The sequence below is a fragment of the Ischnura elegans genome, chromosome 6 (assembly GCF_921293095.1).
Source record: "Ischnura elegans chromosome 6, ioIscEleg1.1, whole genome shotgun sequence".
Taxonomy (NCBI): Eukaryota; Metazoa; Arthropoda; class Insecta; order Odonata; family Coenagrionidae; genus Ischnura; species Ischnura elegans.
The window spans coordinates 47,646,337-47,666,864 of record NC_060251.1 but is presented as its reverse complement, the minus strand read 5'-3'; the positions used below and the strand labels follow the sequence as shown (position 1 = coordinate 47,666,864).

General features: G+C 37.4%; 2 protein-coding genes and 1 long non-coding RNA gene across 5 annotated transcripts in view; 1 reads left to right on the top strand and 2 right to left on the bottom strand.

The window, feature by feature from the left end:
• Nucleotides 1-8,979: 8,979 nt before the first annotated feature.
• Nucleotides 8,980-9,872, bottom strand: LOC124161365. The gene is made up of 3 exons (XM_046537680.1): nucleotides 9,861-9,872; nucleotides 9,571-9,762; nucleotides 8,980-9,252 (listed from the first exon to the last, which is right to left on the bottom strand). Exons 1-3 carry the CDS (start codon nucleotides 9,870-9,872, stop codon nucleotides 8,980-8,982), a joined length of 477 nt encoding a protein of 158 aa, XP_046393636.1.
• A 2,799-nt stretch (nucleotides 9,873-12,671) lies between these two features.
• Nucleotides 12,672-17,896, top strand: LOC124160611. Its single transcript, XR_006865212.1, has 3 exons — nucleotides 12,672-12,826; nucleotides 13,522-13,766; nucleotides 17,208-17,896. It is a non-coding gene; the product is annotated as an uncharacterized LOC124160611 (long non-coding RNA).
• Nucleotides 14,865-20,528, bottom strand: part of LOC124160610 (glutamate receptor ionotropic, kainate 2) — a 1,073,818-nt gene continuing 1,068,154 nt past the window's right edge. For all 3 annotated transcript variants that reach the window (XM_046536503.1, XM_046536502.1, XM_046536505.1), the window contains one exon: nucleotides 14,865-15,722. In XM_046536503.1, the coding sequence (XP_046392459.1) occupies nucleotides 15,657-15,722 (66 nt within the window). In that variant the 3' untranslated portion in view covers nucleotides 14,865-15,656. The remainder of the gene's footprint in view (nucleotides 15,723-20,528) is intronic.

Here is a 20,528-nt window from a genome sequence, read left to right as displayed (position 1 = left end):
TCTTGAAACCACAAATGTAATTCCTTGTACCTACTCCTTTAAAATTATCATGCAGAGTTTACAAAAAAAAAGCTAAGCGACTATAAAAGGCACATTTTGTAGGAATTTCAGTCTTCCCAAATATACAACAAAAATTTAAAAAACGATGTTTCCATTACGCTTCGTGCAAACTAGGATCGTCAAATTAAAATGGAAAAGAATTCCGAAATTCTTTTGTCTCGATAAATAGCGGGAAAAAGAATGCCAGATATATATCCCCAGGTAATTAAGTAAACCAATCGGCTTAAGTGCTCCTAGAATTATGAGAAGATGAGAGGCTCTTCTAAAACCTCACTGAAAATCTTTAGGGCAAATATTGATAAAAAGTTTCATATTATCCACCCACACTTCACTTTTCCCAAAATGTCTCCACAATCAGAGCAGTAAATGTTATCGTAGCAGTTCCATTAGCAAAGATGCTAAGTGCTCAAGATATTTTTATGCATAAGCATTCTATTTCATGGAACCCTCAAAATGATGATTTCTTATTAAAATAAGATACGATTACTCACTCAGGATATTCCCATTGATACGCAGATATATTTGGGAAACATAAACTTAGCAGACACTTGGGCCATAAGTGTGATCACACTACGCGAGTAAAATAAACTTAAACGGAGACGTATCACTCCTGCTCGGGTAACCTTATTTTGCGACTAATTGCGCGTTCAATACTCAGTTATGATCTTAAAATGTTCAATGAATACGGAAACACCACTGTTAACATTTCCTTGCCTTACCCTATTGATAAAAAAAAAAATTAGCCCAAAATTTTATTCGACGTGATTTTTTGAAGTGAAAACTTCTTTAGCGGCGTTAAGCACTTTTGCGGGATGGGGAAAAAGCATAGAATTCGCGTGAGCGTCACCGACCCGATACCGCGATCGCTACAGCGAGATATACATATGTATAGTGTATACAATGGTATAAGTTGCGTCACCGCTATACTTTTACATACCGAATACTGTCATCTGTCTGCTTCTAGTTCTATACTGTACATATGTATTTTTCCTATACAGTGCGTGTTATTTTGTAGACTGTTAATAGAGATTAATATATACACTTTGTTAATATATAGACTGTTAAAGTCTTTTTGTTTTAAAAATATTAAAATTGAAAATAAAAATCTATAGTGTACATTGTATAAGTTCATTAAATATAAACAGCTCGTGCATGAAGAGTGCACACGCTATAAAAATACAGGTCAGTACAATTTAAGGCAGTTTCTTTTATGTGCATAGTGAACAATTATAGGTTTAAAGCATATTAAATAAAAGAAATAAAAGCATATTATATTTTAATATATAAATGATGTTACTTTCTATTCATACACATCGTATTTTTAATATATATTTAATAATAAACAGTTTGCTGAAAAAAAATAATTTCAATTTTTGTTGAAAAATGAGTATTACTGGAAAAATTAGTTCTTTAATAATATTAAATCTATATAAAAAATAAATGGATAATAACTATTTCAGTTTTCACTCTTGTCGGCCAGTCCCACGACTGCCCCGTTTTTTTATTCCAGATAAAGACAAATTTTTACAAAGTTTTAGTTACAATAACGTGAAAATATCAACCAGTTGTGGCTTCATTGAAGTCCTTTCTCTCTCGCGTTGTCATCCGTGATTGACCGCGAAGGCTTAACATCTAGTAACATGTGTCTCGGCACAATTGCAATGAAATTCATAGGGCCTGGATAGTGTCGATGCCTACACAATGGCCCAGAAATCTACAGGTCCGTGGTTTTACCTCCCGATCCAGTGGATTTTTTTCTAATGGCAATTCATGTACGAGAAAATATCAGATGGATACCTTATGCAACTGATTCGGTAGCGGAAAAGAACAAAGGAGGAAGCGTGACGCCTCCTCTTAAAAATAGAGGGACGCGCACTTCTCTAGTCTCAATGAATCCGCATCTTGACTGATAGATTTCATTACAATGTCCAAGTGAGCTTCCGGGGTCTGAGAAAGAAGATACTTTCTCTGGTAAACTACGGTGTCACCTATGTACGAGTTCTGTGCTCCCATTTCATTCTATCCTCAATTAAAGTGAATTAGAATTCGTCGATACAGAAAGGTTCCTGTTACTCGATCCATATACATAGTAATTTTCGGAATTACCGCACTAGAAACTTTTTCTCTAGCATGACTACGTAAATTTAATCGTGGCTCGGCCTATAAAAGAAAATTTCTCATCCCCGACAAGTAAACTTCGGACATTTGCTAGCATTTTCGTGGCATTTTCTATTAAAGAATTATTCGTGTTTTTCATTCGAATATGATTCATAAACAATCTTAAATTCAGTGGCGGCTCGTGATTCAAATGCTGGGAGGGGCGCACTCCACCGGGGGGTCATAATTTTTTAATATTTCGTGTATTTTATTAAGTTTTTACGGCAATCTAGGAATAAAATTTTGTGATGCCAATGTTCCGTTTTTTTCAACAAAAATACCTAGTTTTCCTAATAAAGCTTGATAAATAAGTACTAAATGCAGTAGACTCTCGGTCATACGGATCGGCTTAGTCCGGACTCTCGATTATACTGATCAATGATCTTGAAGAATAAAAATATATTTGCTGCGATATTTTGCAAATACAAACGAAAATACGTAACTTTAGGTTTTAGCGCCTAAATTCTTCGTGCGGATATGCCCGCAATACACTTATGTTGTTCGCTTTGCAATCATAATGCGTTATTTGTCAAATCTATTCAACATTTGCAAAGATTTAGGTAGCAATGACACTTGTAACACCTGAGGAGGGAGGGGAGTGCCACTGACTTCCACTAGGTAACAAACACTACTAGAATGCGCGCGCTTTGCTATTGCAGATGTAAACTTTGATTGCGGTGTTCGCGTTGCTTCTTGAATACAGTATGATTTAAAATCAATAATTAAACATTTCTCACACATTTTTAACAAAATCTGAAATACTCACATGCCTTTAGTTATATTGCAGAAGTCCATTCTTCTTTCCTTTTGTCCAGCAAAGTGATCAATTACACGTTCGTTGAAATCAGCGCCGGACAACAATTTCTTTCCGATTGAACACATGGCAAGGGCACTAGTCTATAAATAAACAAGGGACGACACAAAATGGGCCGAAGAAAAATACGACCAAAAAGAACAAGGTGCCTGGACACAGATTTGGGGACAATTTTTCCCTATGTTTCCCTAAAACAAAAACGAGCACTGTTGATTAATTCAAAATTGTCTTCTTGAATGTACACACAGCACTAAGAAACTTCTTAATCGGCAATTACGCACAGTTAACTCCTCAAAAATGATGTCTGAACTCATTTCACTCCGTTCTTTCCGAGAGTCTTGCCGTTACTATAAGGAAGAGTCAAGGGAGATAGAAATCGTGGTCCACTAATGCTGATTCAGCTGAGGGACGAATTTAAGGTCAGCAAAGGCATTCAAGCAAAACAAAAGACGTCACGGACCATCTCCTTGAGTCTAAGATTCATATGTGGTAAACACACGAAACGCCAACGGGTCGCACTTGGAATAACCATGTCTTCGAAATCATTGCCATGATATAATAGAATAAAAATTCTAGATCGTAAAAGAAGACGACTCTGAACCACAGATAGGAGCTGTAAGGATCTCCGCACTGATATGAACTCTTCGAAGCCACTTAAATCAGACCCAAGTGGACATTTTCCGTCAGACAGCTACCGCTCTGCCGCTGAGGAATTAGGTGAACATGAACTAATAGAACAAGGATGGCTAGAAAAATGATGAACCTACACACAAAAGGGGCATTGTACGCGGAACTTCTTGACATTCATTGAATGACTCTATTTAAAGTCACGTTTTACGGGTTTAATCATTTTTAGTCCTTCACCCTATCACGCACGCACCTATTTCTTAAATTATAAATCAGTGGGGAATGCTAACTGATTTTTCCTAATACTGCAGGTCTTTTGATAAATTTATCTGAAAATAGGTACCGCATTTCTAAACATCGGGAAGATATGAATACATTGTTAAGGCCTAAATATTATAATATCAGTTTCCCCAAGGTTCTTGAAATTCGTAATCATAATAGAACTTTGGCAAATACTCGAGAATACTTTTCCTACAACAATACGGCCTTTAACTGGTTGGATTTTATGTGTTCCGGAATTCATACACCAAAAAACGCAAGCATAATGGGATACTTTATTTTCTGTAGCAATACCTACCAGTAATTAAAAATTAAAATCGTATAACTACACCCAGTACAGTGACCATTCTGATTCCGTACGTCCCTTTTCTGTGGCAGCGCCAAGTAGACGCCAGATTATACGCCCGCCGGCCTGCGCAGCGATATCAACTCACACGTCGCTCTGCGCATTCTCGGACGACGTCCCAAGACTTCCATAAGACACAACGTTAGACGCGTCATAGCACCAGCGGCCCCCACCACTACCACTCTCCATATAACTGCATGGGGATGGATTGGGACGTTCTGGCCAGCGCCCCACGGCTACAAATACGAACTTCTCGCGCTATTTCTTTTCGTGTTTTTCCAACACTTTCGATGTATGTGACTGAAAAAACACTTTGATTAGTTAGATGTATAATTATAAATTAATGGATATTTATTTTTTTTACTTTTTCAAATATTTGGGAGGGGCGGCGTCCGAGAGTCCTTATGGGCAAGCCGCCACTGCTTAAATTATTTTGAATGCGATTTCATTTGGATCTAAACCAAAAAATAATAATAGGTAAAATCGAGACGAGGCTGTAGCGGAGGATTTAAGATGTCGCATAATTTCAAAAATAGAATAAAAAAGGCAAAACGCAACCGATCTTGCCATGAAACCATCTTGGACCTTTTTAGCACCTCAAACAAAGGGAAAATATAGGCTCAATCCCATTAAAAGGAATAATCAATACACTTGATTGCCGAAAGGAGAGGGTTATTCTTGAGAGAATCTTCTTAAAGTCGTCATTTAGATTAACGGAGAAAGAGAAGGTAGATAAGATTAGGAAGGGAAAGGCCAAAGGGGATAAATGTATACACCTCCAGGGCGAATCCATTATCGCGAACAATAAGTTTCAGTTTTCAGTCACCCCCGGTACCGACCTTAATTGCCTTTCGCAATCAAGGTTTAGACGAAACCTCGCCCTTGTTCGAAGTCAAAATTGCATTAAGGAGAAATTCATCAATATTTTACGCCGAGATGGATTCTCCAATTAGCGACACCTTTTCAAACTTGAGGCAACGCGACACTGGATTACTTTTTTTTAATTTAAGGGTACGAGATGGTCTCAAGAAACATAACCTTAACTTCAAACGAATCAATTTGCATGAATAAAAAGTCGTAATTAGAAGCAGGGAGGGGATGAGATGGTCGCTAGGTGCGGTGAAACGATGAAAAAGGAATAAGACAATAAGATACAAGGGAGTTGAGATCAAGAGTGAATACCATTGGGGGAAGGAGGAGGGTTGAGTCTCCCCAAAATCCATGGACAGAATAATTTTTTATGCTGTTAATATTTTCACCCCTAAGGTAAATAGAAAACGATTGTACAACATGTGTGCATATAAAATGTTTTTCATGAAAAATGATTTCAATTCAACGTACCGTAGAAAATCGATAATCCTGAATGCTTAACGGATTAACGGCTTTTCCGGTGAATAGATCAGTTACCTGCACGTATGCAACACCGTAACACGGAAATATTTTTCCGGAGCGTGCATTGGTGTCAGTGGATATGATGAATTGTTGAGTAAAGCAGTGGTGGTCTGGCCACGTCTGCAATCGCTGAGGACCCCGACCTTAAGGGGCCCCCCACAACGATCGTGCCTAACGTGAAGCATACATGAAAGGTGTAATTAATAAAGAACGTAGATAGGTTCTCGTTGATTTGAAGGGCTTGGAGAATTGACTTTAATTGATCACGCGACTTCTCTCTCCTGAAGCAATGCAAGTCATATAAAGGATTAGCTTTTCAAAAATCGGAGATACCGGAAATTTTGATAATTCTTGTACGAAAAATAAGGCCAAAAAGTGGGGAAACTCTTCTATGGTTAAATATATCCATCTAGTAATTTTCCTTCAGGACACGCATTGCCCATTTTATATCCTCGGATGTATATATCTTCGAGCTGGATCAGTTTCTCCGAGTTTAGTGGCATGAGACTGGGTTAGGGGAAGTTGTTCTCTTAGGCATATTTTTGTTGGAGAGGATGCCAAATAAAATGCTTGTAAGGATTTCGAATATTATGGAAAAAATCAAGTAACGAGTCTCTAATTCAAATGTTAGTGAACGTAAGGATGGGGAAGTCTAGCCATTGTGCATGAAATGTAAATAGTAAAAATAAATTGCAATGTGGAACCAGGACTTCACTGATGTTATTGTAAAATTTTTGCAATTATGGTTATTATTTCAAGCGTAGTAGCAAAAAAACATGGTGATAAAAACAAATCTTGGCATGATGAAATCATAGCAAATGAAATTCACTCGAAAACTTTAAAGGTATAAGAAAGGAAGCATTTATTATTTATCGTAAGGATTGAATTACACATACCTGGAGTATGTCCGAAATTAGGCAACCAGCCAAGCAATTTACCACGATAGCGTTAATTGACACTAAAAATAAAATAACAACAAGGGAAAAATATTTCCATTCCTGCTCGTAAACCAATTAAATAAACAAATGTTAATCATTGCGTGAAAAGTCATAAATAAAGATAAAATACTTTGTAATAAAGTACCTTACCTATCCTCATCAACTGCAAAAGGATCTTTTTTTATTTCGCTTTGAATATTTGTAAAAGTTTTTTTAAAGGTATAAGAACAATTGTGAGAATATATAACTGTTTTATGCAATATAAAATGAAAGTAATAATGAAATAGATTGTAAAAACCCACCCCCAAAGACGTCCTTGCAGAACAAAACCAGGTAAAATAGAAAAACAGAAAAAATCGAAAAAAAATTTTTCGGAGCTTTCCGCATGGCAAATAGGCGAAGAGTGGTGACTGACCCTCTCCCATACCCTAACACCAGTGGCTGGCGCTCAGGGTGGAATATAATGCAAAAGGGAATCATGACGTAACCCTTACATCATCAGCCACTCGGTAGCGGCTGCCATGACTTAGACGTTAGGTCATGAGCACAGAACGTGTTAATCTAAAGATTTCATTTAATTTCACCCTCCCCGAAGGTACTCTCATTTTTTTTCACTCTATTATTCCTGCCATTATGTATACTAATTCTATGGAAAAATATTTTTTTTTAATTACTAATAATTATATTAATGGTTAATGAGAACGTAATTTGCATGGAGATATATGTACTATGTGCTTAGTAAATACTAAGAGGAGATGCATTCATGTTAAGTATTAAATACTCCAATAATGGAACTCAATTACTATTGTAGCGGTGCGGTCCGGAGCCGGCCCGACGCGTCAGTTTAAAACATCGCGGCTGGGGTTATGTCTGCGTGCACGCTCACATTTTTAGCATTTTTTAACAGAGTTCTGCACTAAATCTGTGTGAAGGGTTTAGTTTTTTGTTAAATGTAGAATATATTTTTTTTATGTATGTGAATTTAAGTGAAATAGTGTGGAAGTGGATTTCCGGGAGAGGCGACGTTGTGGTTCTTTCCCGGAACGTGTTTGAAAACCCGCCTCTCGGTTGGGAAAAAGAGGGCGTTGGTGTGCATCGGAGGTGGTTGTGGGAAAGAAATAGGTTATAAAAGGGAGAGACGAGAGGTCTCGCTCTCTCTCTCCTACGCTCTGTCACGAAAGAAGTCGCATTGTGAGTGTGCAGTGATAAGCGGTGGCAGCAAGGCTACGGCAAGTGGAGGTGGCATGCACGTGGACAGCTGGCAAGGGGTGGCGAGGACATCTAAAAAAGGACATAAGCTTGGAATTTCCCAAAGCCCTAAAAGGTCCTTTGAATCCAGATTGTTCCCCCCTCCGAAAGTCCCTAGTGTACTCTCCATAAAAAGGCCCTAGTGAATTCGCTGTTGACTGGTCTTAGTCACGGCCCTGCAAGACTTAAGTGCTAGCATGGAGGAGTTTGAGCAATATTTCTGAATGTTAGTGGTTACTTGGCGTATCATTGAGCCCTAATTCAAGACGGGTGGCCATTTGAACTAACGCATAATTTCATCATTGCCTTGCACGTAATTTTTGTGAGTCTGACTTCACACTATTCACGTTGTTCATTAGCCAACGTGAACTTATGTATTTTGTTATTGGGAAATATCTTTTATTTATAATATTCATTGATAAAGTGAGATTGTGATTTTGAAGGAGAAGATGAATGTTCAAATTTCATGTTGGAGGTGACGCCGATGTATTTTGGAAAGGGATTTATCATTTGCGTTTGGGGAATATTTTGGTTTCTGTGTAAACTTTTGAACCAATGGTATTTCATTTATTAAAATCAGTTGTGAAAGGGATTTCATTGAATTTACTTTTTTTTTGCTATTGCCACGAGTGCCTTTAATCCTTTTGTAAGTGAGTGTGCGTGCAGGCATGTTCAATTGGGGGACTTGATTTGGAGCCCTGAAACGGTAAGTCTAAGTAGGGGCAATTTTATATTTTGGGGAAGTGGAGAATTAACTATCACATGTTCAGGGAGATATCGGACGAGAGGCGAGCGGGCGGCTCTCGCTGTTTGAACCGTCACACTAAATTACACACAAATACACAATCATATACAAAACTTTAAAACTCTTATTACTTTTGCCAGGCTTGGCCTCAATTCTTTGTAAAACTTTAAATTTTTCCCCTTCAGGACAAGGCAACTCAGTTTTAATTTTTTTGCTTTCTCTGTTTTTTTCTTTCAGAAAAATACTGTTTTCGATGAGTAGCAGTTACCTTTTCTCCACCATTATCACTTCATCTACACTGCTGTTGATATACATCTTAAATAAAATACTTCATAAATAACATTACATTAATAAAAAGAACTTACTGCTGGTACTACAAGTTTAATGTTATAGTGGAATACTGTTCAATTATCAGGTTGTTCTTGTCCATGAAAAATTTACTTACTCTTGCCATAGCATTTGTTGCCTGCCTTGGTGCCAGATTGAGGAATTGGTGGTGGAGCAAAGAAGCAGATGGGGATTCAGGGATTAAGGGAATGAATGGTACTGCTGAAGTAGAGGAGTCAGGTTCATTCATTGATAAATTGATTTGGGGACTTTTGGGGACTGAGGGAGATACTCTAACTTCCGGAATTTCATTAGGGGTCTGAAATGTAAGTATTAAAATTGTGAATGAAACGAGCCCTAAAAACAATATGAATGAGCATGCATTTAGATTGTTTACTATAGGTATATCTCATTAAACTTCTTGTTGTCCAATTATATGTATTCATTTCAATTCAGAATATACATTTATAATGACACTCCACATAGAAATGAGAATATAATAAGTGTAATTAAATTATTACATTACATACAATAATAACATTTCACAATATTAATAGTAATTATAGTATAATATTACGGTATTGATATTTTGTAGAGATAAATCATCATTAAAATTACAACTTCAAAGAAATCTCACCTTATCAAAAACAATCACTGACTCATTAACGTTGGAATAGCCCTGAATTGAACTGGTACCAATGATATTGGCCACCCACCTCTGGAACTCATACAGCTCTAGAGCTACTTGAGGTCCACCCCATGTGTGGGGTATATCCTTCTTTAGGGCAGCAGCTTTGCCCTCGGCAGCACATTTAATATCTTGCCAAGACTGCAAAGAGATATATATTTTGTAATATATATCTCTTTGCAGTATAATAATTAGTACTTCATTCATAGCTATTAAAATTGTCTCCAAACAAAAATTACACAATGCTCCATTAACCAAAAACCACTTTGTAATTTGTACGCCGAAAAAGTTATGACACTTACGTAATTGTGAGAAGCCTCCTAGATGATGATTCATGGTAAAAAATGAAAAATATTTACTTTGCAATACATTCATCCATTCAATTTTTATTCTTACCTTTCTCCACTCTTTCTATGACCTTTTTGGTTACTTTTACACTTGTCATAGCAATGCTGCATCTTTGGCAGCAAAATTATTCCTAAGCTTTCTATTTTAAATATTTTCAATTTCTGAAAATCAAATAATGATGTAAAACATTATAAATTACAAAATATATAATCAAAGTTGGTTCGATTTACTTACCTTCAACAAATAGAAGAAGAATATCCTTTTACTCTTTGGTTATCTTCATTTTCAACGAGCGGTAACTGCTGTCAATTGTTTTGTAATTATTTGTAGAAACAGCCTTGACAATGGTTGCATAAATCATTCTGGCAACGCCATGTCTATGTTTGAAATTAGATAGCATCAATCAAAACCAACCATCATTTGGAAAATTTCAAGCACACCCCCCACGGGCAGATATTGACAGCAACTATAATTTAGCGATGATGAAATGCCACCGAAAATTAAAGAAACTGAGGAGAACTAACAAGAACAAATGTCATGGAGAAAAATTGATGGTGGCTCAACATAAGTTAGCATTTCAAGAAGCAATAGACAGTAAAATAAAAGACAATGCAACCAAGAAATCAATGAAGACATCTGGAGATATATTAAAAGTGGACTACAGGATGCTCCAAAAAGAAGTTCTTGGAAGAAGAAATGCTCCCAGGAAAATTCAATGAATCATATAATATGCAGTCTTAGAACTCATCAAATAAATTAGAAGAATAAAAAATCAAAGAAAGACAACTTTAAGAAAGTAAGGTATGAAATAAGTCGCAAAGCAAGGAAAGCTGAAGAAATGCCGATGAAGAATATCTGTAAAGATATACAGAACAACATCTTATGAGGAAAGGTAGAAGCTGCCAATTGGTTAGAAAGGAACCACTTCAAGGAGCCTAGCCCACGATGAAATACCAGGTGACATCCCAACTGCATATTAAGACAAAGTGAAGAAATAAAAAGAGTACCTGCAAGAATTACATGTTATATTGTGTATTACCAGATGTAAGCTGAAAATGAATGCAAAGAAAGCAAAAGTATTGGTCTGCAGTAGATCAGGAGAGGCGAAGACCAACCTGAAAATACGCAACAATAAACTTGAGGAGGAGAAGAAGTTCTGCTACTTTGGTAGCCAAGTGACCACAGATGGACAAAACAAGGAAATAGGCAGTAGAATAGTCCAAGCAAAGAGGAAATTTCTCATAGCATACCACAGGAGTTATCTTTCACCTGAAAATATTAGTGTTGAAAGTAAGGAGTAATTTATTAGGGCTTCCATTTAGAGCATACTCCATTATTGTAGCGAGGCATGGATAATGACAGCAAAGGAAAATTGAGGTTGGAAGCTTTCAAAATGTGGTATTATTGAAGAACGATGAAGGTCAAGTGCAAGTAATGCACCCCTACCTCTAACATTTTTCTGTGCGGAATGTCCCTCATTCCTACTTAGTATATCTAACTTTTTTACCTTAGCAGTGGTCTCAAAATTTCACAATCCTCTTTTCCTTGCAACTTTTAATCACCTCAGCACTCCCTAGTAGCCCCATAATCAATGCTTTTCCTTTTACAAATAGATTTGATTGATACCAATGATAAAAATCATTCCCTTCTCTCTAGTAGATAAAACACTAACCCTAAAGAATCATTAACTGCAGTAGGCGAAACTAAAAAACTATTGGAAAATAAAATCGTCCTTGTTCAGCTACATTATACAAATTTACTACACTAGCGCAGTCATGATTTCAACTGAAAATGTCATTATCAAGGTGTTTTGGTCACAAGAGTTAAAGCCACAAATACTTAATGAGTAAATAATTCACCAATGACTTACACGAGTGCCGAAAACGATAGTAGTATGGGTTTCCAATGCGTCTTTACAGAATGCTTACAATGTGACAGCATAACATGGGCAACCTTTCATAAGGTTCCCAACCTTCGACTAGGGAATGGATGGCCTTAAGTAAAGAGTATTTTGTATAAATCCATATGCTCAGGGTCAGAAGGGTTGTCTACATACGAATAATATTTATCATATGTACTATTAAGAGGTGAGTTAAGTCAACTTACACTTACATACACATCTGAAGAACAGATACTATATAGTGAGCATACGTGATCTGCGTGTCAGTCCTTACGCCAGAAACCTTCGCTCCACGATAATTAATTTTACAAATAACGGTAGTTGAAATAACGATCTTTATAAAAGTGCACATGGTTGATATAGCTTACAGATTCTACCTATAAAAGTTAACTTATCGGATAATGACAACTCCAGAAATTTCTCACTTACCCCTTTCCGTTTAAGACAACGCTACTAGAGAGAACTCAATGGCCATAATTGTGCCAAACAATTTCTTTTACAGCATCAGGAATGTCAGTTTACGTTGTCCAGTTGTCTGTCTTCGTTCCACATCGGTTTCCACGGTGAAGAATGGTGTCTTTTCATCCACGGCAACAAAAACGCATATTAAATGTTTCACTCTTTGTATCTAAAACACTGACATTCGAATTTTAATACCACAAAACGACCCACATCTTCTCTGTTCTGTTCACATTCGAACGGTTTGTTGACATTCCTTCATATGTTTTCGCGGTATTTTTGTAGTTTTAACTTGGCCCGCTAGGTGCGCTAAGTACGGATTCATGGGATTCATTTCAAAAATGCCCGGAATTTGAAATTGAGATGTCTCTTCAAGAGATGTTAGTTAAATGGTTCGTCTCCGTCCTGAAGAGCGACTGATGTACATTCTCATGTATATTGCTAACGAGATAATACCATGATTGTGTTTGGGTTTATATCAGAGGCGTCGAAAAGTGCGTAAGTAAAGAGATATATGATAATCCCACTATATGCACAACTTTTGCACATAAATGTGTTCTGTGAAGAGATGCGCTGCCCCAGTGATATAAAGTTACGTTCACCCGAATCAGATCTCCCAAAACTTTTTAACCACTTGTGAGACCATCAAATTAAATCACCCCAGTTTCTTTCTTATAAAATCATTTTGCATCTCATATTTTTCCCTTTATTACTGGAAGAAAAGCAAAACACGCAAGAATAGGAGCGGGTAGTTTATCCATTTTCATAGTTTATCCATAGTAGGTAGTTTATCCATATCCATAATTTTATCCATTAAATCTTCATCCCTCTCGAGGGTAACAAAGACAAAGTTTGCATTTTTGGACAAAGGATGTGTTGTATTTATTGACCTTTTTTTCAAGATTGGTATGACATTGATTTACTTTTATAAATGTACAAGAATATTATATTCACTAAATTATAGGTAGAATTCCATCATGTGATGTGTGACTTCAGAAACTGATTCAGGTTTAATGACTTGAAAGCCGAGATTAATAGAATAAGAGTGCCAGTTCTCTTGAACCCTTAGCCAGATGGAGGCCATACCTTTAATAAGTGGTATTGCCCTCATTATCATTTCTTCTTCGCCCTGTCATTTTTGCCTTTCCCTAAATATTCACTTGTGCACTCTCCAACCTTTTTTTCTTCCATAGTGACCACTGACTCTGTGACTAGTATCCGAATGTCTAGATGTCTTGATTATGAAATGGACATAGTTGGGATACATCAAACGGGGGGCCTGGGCCACTCACCAAGTATGAGCCTTCCACCAATGTAGAGGGAAATCTCACAAAATCGAAAAAAAAAAAAAAAACAAAGAATCATCATTTTTAAGAGGATTCAAAGTGAAGCTGGATTGTTCTTTGGTTAACATGGAATCATCAACATTGACGTCAAGGTATGGTTAACGCTGATGTTAAAAACACTTTATCAGTTGGCATTGTTAATGTAGCCCTGAACTCAACCAGTGGCATGCTCAGCAGTGTCGTCCGAAACATGAGTTGCGCACGTACCTCTTTGTGTATATGATATGGGCCTCCCACCAAAATGGGCCCCAGGCCAGCCACATCCTAAATCTGGCCCTGGATCAGATTAAATTCAGAAATTCAAATTTGAATTACTGGTTATTTTCAAAAGAGAAAGGGTACATTTTTCCTTTTGGAAAGGTAGAGTAGCTTATCGTGCGAAAGATCCACAGAGAAAAAATCATTCGCCTTGACCGGGATTCGAACCCGGATCCCCCAATTTCCGGTCGAGTGCTTTAGCCAGTTAAGCTACCGAGGCGTCATTCTTCCCTGTGGATATTTTCGGACACTACCGGACAAGATGTTGCTGGACTGCTGAGCATATGATGCCACAAGCAGTCCAAATCGTGCGCACAGCGCCACAGCCGGAGAGCAGGCCCGGGCATAGAACACAAAGAGGTGTTCGCTCTAGACTAGTTTAAAGTATACCGGGACTAGCCGCGGTGATAACTTTTACGGGAGTCACCCGCATTGCACAATCGTGCGAAAGATCCACAGAGAAAAAAATCATTCGCCTTGACCGGGATTCCGGCTATGGCGCTGTGCGCACGATTTGGACTGCTTGTGGCATCATATGCTCAGCAGTCCAGCAACATCTTGTCCGGTAGTGTCCGAAAATATCCACAGGGAAGAATGAAGCCTCGGTAGCTTAACTGGCTAAAGCACTCGAGCGGAAATCGGGGGATCCGGGTTCGAATCCCGGTCAAGGCGAATGATTTTTTCTCTGTGGATCTTTCGCACGATTGTGCAATGCGGGTGACTCCCGTAAAAGTTATCACCGCGGCTAGTCCCGGTATACTTTATACTAGAGTAGCTTAGCTGGGAGTCGTTGGCAATATGTTTGGGGGAGTGATGAGCAGATAATCCAATGAATATTTAATCAAGCGATGAATAGCTGAGGCTCTCCCGATAGAAATTATCATCTCGAATAAAAGCACTTGGAAAAGGTCACATGAATGAAACTCCATAAAGAATCAAGAAAAAACTTTATTTTACTCAGAAATTGCTTCATGTTTCTCATTTTTGTCTTTCAAAATTGCTTGTAAATCATAGTAAACAACTATAAATATTTTTAGGCTCTTCATTTGCACCTCCTGATATAGAAATTTGGTTTCTCATACTTCCACCTTTCAATAGAGATACAATTCTCATATAACATCACATGTGATATAACAATTTGCATTTCATTTTCCATAGACTGAATCTCATGTTTAAAAAGTCTAATCTATCTTGGCCCATCACATTTTGAGAGGTCATTTAAAAATATAGCAGTTTGTGTGTATTTTTCTTTTATAATAAATATTTATCTCAACCTCAAAAAATTTTACATCAATCATGTTTCAATTCATGTTATGAGCAGGATTACTTTGAATGGCTTTAATTAACATGAGTTTGTACTAGTGGCTTTGATGAAGGATTCAGTAATGAACATTCATTACACACAATGCAATTATACTTTTTCATAAGCCACCACAACAACCAGGGATGATAAAAGGTTGGAATTTCAATGAAACCTATGATGAATATTTTTCCACTTCCAAAATTCGAGATAAAAACTTCTTCATGTCCCTAAAGCACTTTCATGTACATCATGATTGTTGTTCCTATGTTGAGGTTGGTATCACTTTCACCACTTTTTGGAGTAATCACAGCACATTCGATGTAGGATGCATCCAAGAATTACAATGAAGGCCTTCTCCACGTAGTGAGGTAAACTCTCAATGTGCACGGAAAAGTTCATTCTTCATTATCATGGAATTCTTCTATGCATCAGGGTCATAAACTATTGAAGATTTCTTCATTTCGACCATGGGCATAATGCCATTTTCCTGTGAACGAAAAATCGAGTCATGAGATTCCTACAAAATTTTCCATGAAGTAAAAAAAGCATACCGCACTCTTTGGCACCATTTTTTCTCTGGTATATTGATCCACTAAATCATTTGTCAAAAGAGCCAAATATTGATGGTAGGTTCATTCGAGGAAAACTTCCTTTGAGAGCCCAAGTCTTTACATTGGAATAACATAAAGAGGTAAATTGTTATTAAATAAATAAGGCTGCTTTCTGTCATTCTGACATTTTCTATTGGCACCATGACTTTACAAAGCTTTAAAGCTTTGTAAAGTCATGGTGCCAATTGGCTCCATTTTGGTGCCCAAAGGTGCATAAAACCGCACCATTCACAGCTTGGAGAGGTGAACTGCCTCTGTGGTCCCCACTCACTTTGGTGTCCACCTTCATCTGGCAGTGTGTTCTTCTGTCTGTAATGTGAAATGAATATGGCTTCAAGCCAGTTATTCAGAAAATTTCTAGAGATCAATGATCCATATTGCAGCTATCCAAGGTCCTGTGCCATTATGAGAACCAAGACTGTCAGAAAGTGAGCTCAGAATACTGATATTCGGGCATTAACTAAAAACATCCTAATTATGAGTGCTCTACAACAGTGTCTAATATCACCTCTTCAAAATAGACTTATCCAGGCTGAAAATCAACTTCTGCACTTGAGCCACAAAGTTTCAATGACCCTATTGCTATAGGTCTGAATTTCGTTAAACAGCCAAACTCATTCTCCTCAAATCAAACCGAAAACGTTTCTACCAGGGCTAATTAATTAACTCTGTCAGTTAATTTACACTCTGATATTGGCATTACTTTTAGAAATGAATGTATAATTTAAAATGTCACCTAGAGGGCATATATGCTACATGAAATAGTAACGACATAATTTATTAACACTTTAGCCTAATGACACACAGGCAGCCATGCAGGTGCACTCAGAGTACCAGAGCTATTTTTGTAAGCTGTTTCGTCATCTCATAATATCTGTAGATTGATAACATTAAACATTTATACATGGCATGAGGCCTTGAATATTGATTCACGGAATCTATTTTTTGAGATATTTTTAATTATAAATGGAAAAAACACCGATAAAACTAAAGCTTTGTTAAATAAAACTTTCAAAACAGCTTGCACGTAATCTTACTTAAAGTTACAAGAGAATAGCAGAAGAATTGGTTACATTTTTTTCTTGTCTCATCTTCCCCTATTATGTTCTGAATTCCTGTTGGTAAGTTCTTCTAAATATGTAATAATGAATTGCAATTTTGTCTCTGTGAACAACTTGATATGTAGTAGGAAAAGTTGAGGAATGTTGGATGGTGCTGAGCATGAATATAAAGATTAACTCCTCATTCATTGCCCCAGTACCCACTGCTTGAGAGTTAACTATATGTATAGAGATTGTGGGGTGTGCTTGATCCCCAGAAGTACCTCTACACAAATATATGCCTGTATCTGTCTCTTCCAGGTGGTAAGGAGAGGGAAGCCCCTTATCCTGGTTGGAAAGGGCCTGGAGTGAGAGAAGAGATCTGATCTGGGTCACCTATGGGTCTTCCATCTTGGTTGCATACAAGGCAGCCAAACCCTCACATGCAAGTGCAGATAAGGTATGGACTACAACTTTCAACATATCTTATTGACCCTTTTGCTTCATCAATAGATTTCTCATTGGTTTCATAGTTTTGCTCATCTTCCAATTCTCTAGTAACGTATGATATGACTACATCTCTGAGTGTATAGCTGCAAAAGGGTGGATTTGGGGATTTAAGCCCTCCTGAATTTTTTTCCTTTGAGGCAGCCACCTACTGTCTGCTTAGGACACCACCAGCCTAGGGACTTCTATCCTCTGACATTTCAGTTTATTTATGTACAAGTTATATTTTATGTTATTAAATAACTAATGATTTAAAAATGAATTTAATTTTGACTCTGCTAACAAAATATGAGTTCATACATAGCCAACCTATTGAAATTTATGGTCTTTCGTTGCATGGGAATCAACAAAAAAAAACATCAATAAGGCAACCCACATAACAGGTGCAAAGTGGGTGACTCTGCAAAGTTATTACCGTCAGGCAGTGGCAGTGGCACACCAAGGGAGGATATTGGATAAACAACCCCGCCAGAACTGAGAGAAATTTTAAAATTTAATCCAATTTAATTAATTGGATAAATATTACAAATAGAATAGTGTAAGGATCAATAAAATATCCCTCAGAAAGCCACAAAACTCCCATTTTTAACCATTTGTCTAAAACATTTTCTGGAGTAGGGCACCCGCACCTCCTGTATTCCATACCCCCATAATTAGTTGCTCCTAAAACCTCCCCTAGTCTTCATTCCTAGCTGCACGCTTGAGTCCCGGTATACTAGAGTCAGTCAAGAGCGAACGTCACCTCTAGTGTTCAAAGTTCAGGCTTTGCTCTCCGGCTGTGGTGCAGTATCACACAAACTTAGACTGCCAGTTGTGTAAAATGGTCAGCAGTCCAGACCATCTTTTTCAGTATAGTCCACAAATTTCTACAAAGGGAATTGATGCCTTGGTAGCTGGACTGACTAAAGCAATCTGCCTAAAATTGGGGAATTCTGGTTCGAATCCCAGTCATGGCAAATGATTTTTCCTTGTGGAATTGTGCAAAAACCCACATGCTTATGAAGCACCCTCAAAGCAAATTTCAGGTTACGTTCCCAGATCAACAAAGTTCTTAAAAATTTCTGAGTAATTAATAGCATCAATGCCCAAAAGGGGGTAATTTTGAGAAGTGAAATTTACCAGAACCAGTATGTCTTTTTGAAGAGAATTTTTTTACGGAGCTGGAATATCTCTACACATAAGACCAACATTGCGTCAACTTTACACTGGTAGCTGCATAGCCAAAATTTAAATTTCTGAATGATGACATTGCATTGGTCATATTTCCATATCAACTTCAAGTTAGGGCTCCTAGATTTTCTTGATTATAATGTTATGGCTTCATATTTTTTGCATTTATTACACAACTACTAATAATGGTATCATTTGTGATTTTTCCACAATTTTGAATGTGTTTGGGCATTACTTCCACATTATAAAAATGTAAGAAATAGGAAATGAAATGCCAAAAATTTGCATTTCCAAAAATCTAAGAGCCCAAATTACAGAACAGGTATGCCTTTCACCCACTCCAAGACATATTTCAGCTAGTTGGCTGACCTTTTCCTGGGTCTTTGAGCAGGGTTCTTACTTGTTCCTTTCCAAATAAGGGTCCTCATGAATTGTTTCAGTATTTTCTTAGCCGTGGTTCAAGTTTTTGCTTAAAAAAGTAGATGGGAGTAAGTACCTATGCATATCTGGCAATGCCATGTTTGCTTTGAGTCTTACGCTAGGTGATCCCCTTCCCCCATCTGCATAGACCACTAACATTCAGGTTTGTCACTAGAGGGGGAGTGGCTTAGGAGGGTTCACTAACCCCCGTAAAATATTTTCCCTCATAGCGACTACTTATGATACATTTGCTGAGGTAACCATGAGCCCATAGACCATCTATCATCTATCACTCCATTTTTTTGCATACATAATTAAATTTCATAATGAATGCCAGTAAATGCGATGGTGGTTGGCATAACATGGTGGAACTCCTTCATGATGCACAAAGGTTAAGAAAAAGACTTCCCACAAAATAAAATATATTTGCGACCGGTTTCGATACAGCGTATCATCATCTGGCAATTACAAGTATCAGTACATGGAATTTATACCCTTGAAGGCGGTGGAGTGGAGGTGGAGAAAGATGGGGAATGGGGGAGGGGGTAAGGGAAGGGAAGGTAGGTTTGGGAAGTACATCGCTGATGGGTCACTGCACGGGGTAGCCGAGGGTTGGTATAAGAGATGATGATACGCTGTATCGAAACCGGTCGCAAATATATTTTATTTTGTGGAACAGCAAATGCCAGTAGTTAAAAATGAATTTAACTTTCAGCATTATGCGAACAAAATACATTGCTAATTTAATGAAACGTTTGGTTTTCCAATACTTGCCACGTGAAAAAAAAATCAATGCAGGCAACCCACATAACACCCAAGCACCCAATCATCCGCCAAAGAATATTTCTGCCTATGTGCCAACTGATAGTGTCCAGATTTGAACACAGAACACTTGTCCAACTTGTTATAGCCTTGCCCCCTCACTCTCAAAGATATAAGGAATCAAGAATAATAAGAAAGGGATGCATATTCCTGGGGTCTCATCAGATGTCTGTACGCATTTCCAGTATTGAAGAATTGATAAAAGATATTTTTGGAAGAAGTCATTGCATATCTTTATCAGACATTGAGAAATGGGATTTCTGTACATCATTGTACAATGAATTCTATGTCGTCTCAATTGGTAATACTGAACTTATGTAGCTAGCATAAATGTAACTCACAACGCAACATAAACAAACCACTGCTTAATATAAAGTCACAATATGATTCAATTGCTATACCATGCATGGAATTTTTCTGGTATTTAAGAAGATATTTCATTACTATTTAAAAGATATTTGTGGCTTAAACTTTGGATTGTTGCATTCACGGAAAACCTGTAACCCCTACCCCAACTCTCCCCATCTCTCCCCAACTCTCCTCCTCTGGAATGAGCTCTCCTCACCTAATCAAACCATCCTTTCAGTTGAAACGGGTCATGTCACTATACCAAGATAAACTCCTATTTCCAGGCATATTAGTATGCATTTCAAATTGTAGAATGAAATGTCTTTCTCTTCCATCTCATCCATATAAAGCTGAGAAAATTCAATTTTTTAAGAG

What these genes read in the sequence shown, in the direction of transcription:
- LOC124161365 (XM_046537680.1), bottom strand. An exon ending in CAGTGATTGTTTTTGATAAG is followed by an intron (nt 9,253 to 9,570) that starts GTGAGATTTCTT and finishes CTTACATTTCAG; the next exon opens with ACCCCTAATGAAATTCCGGA.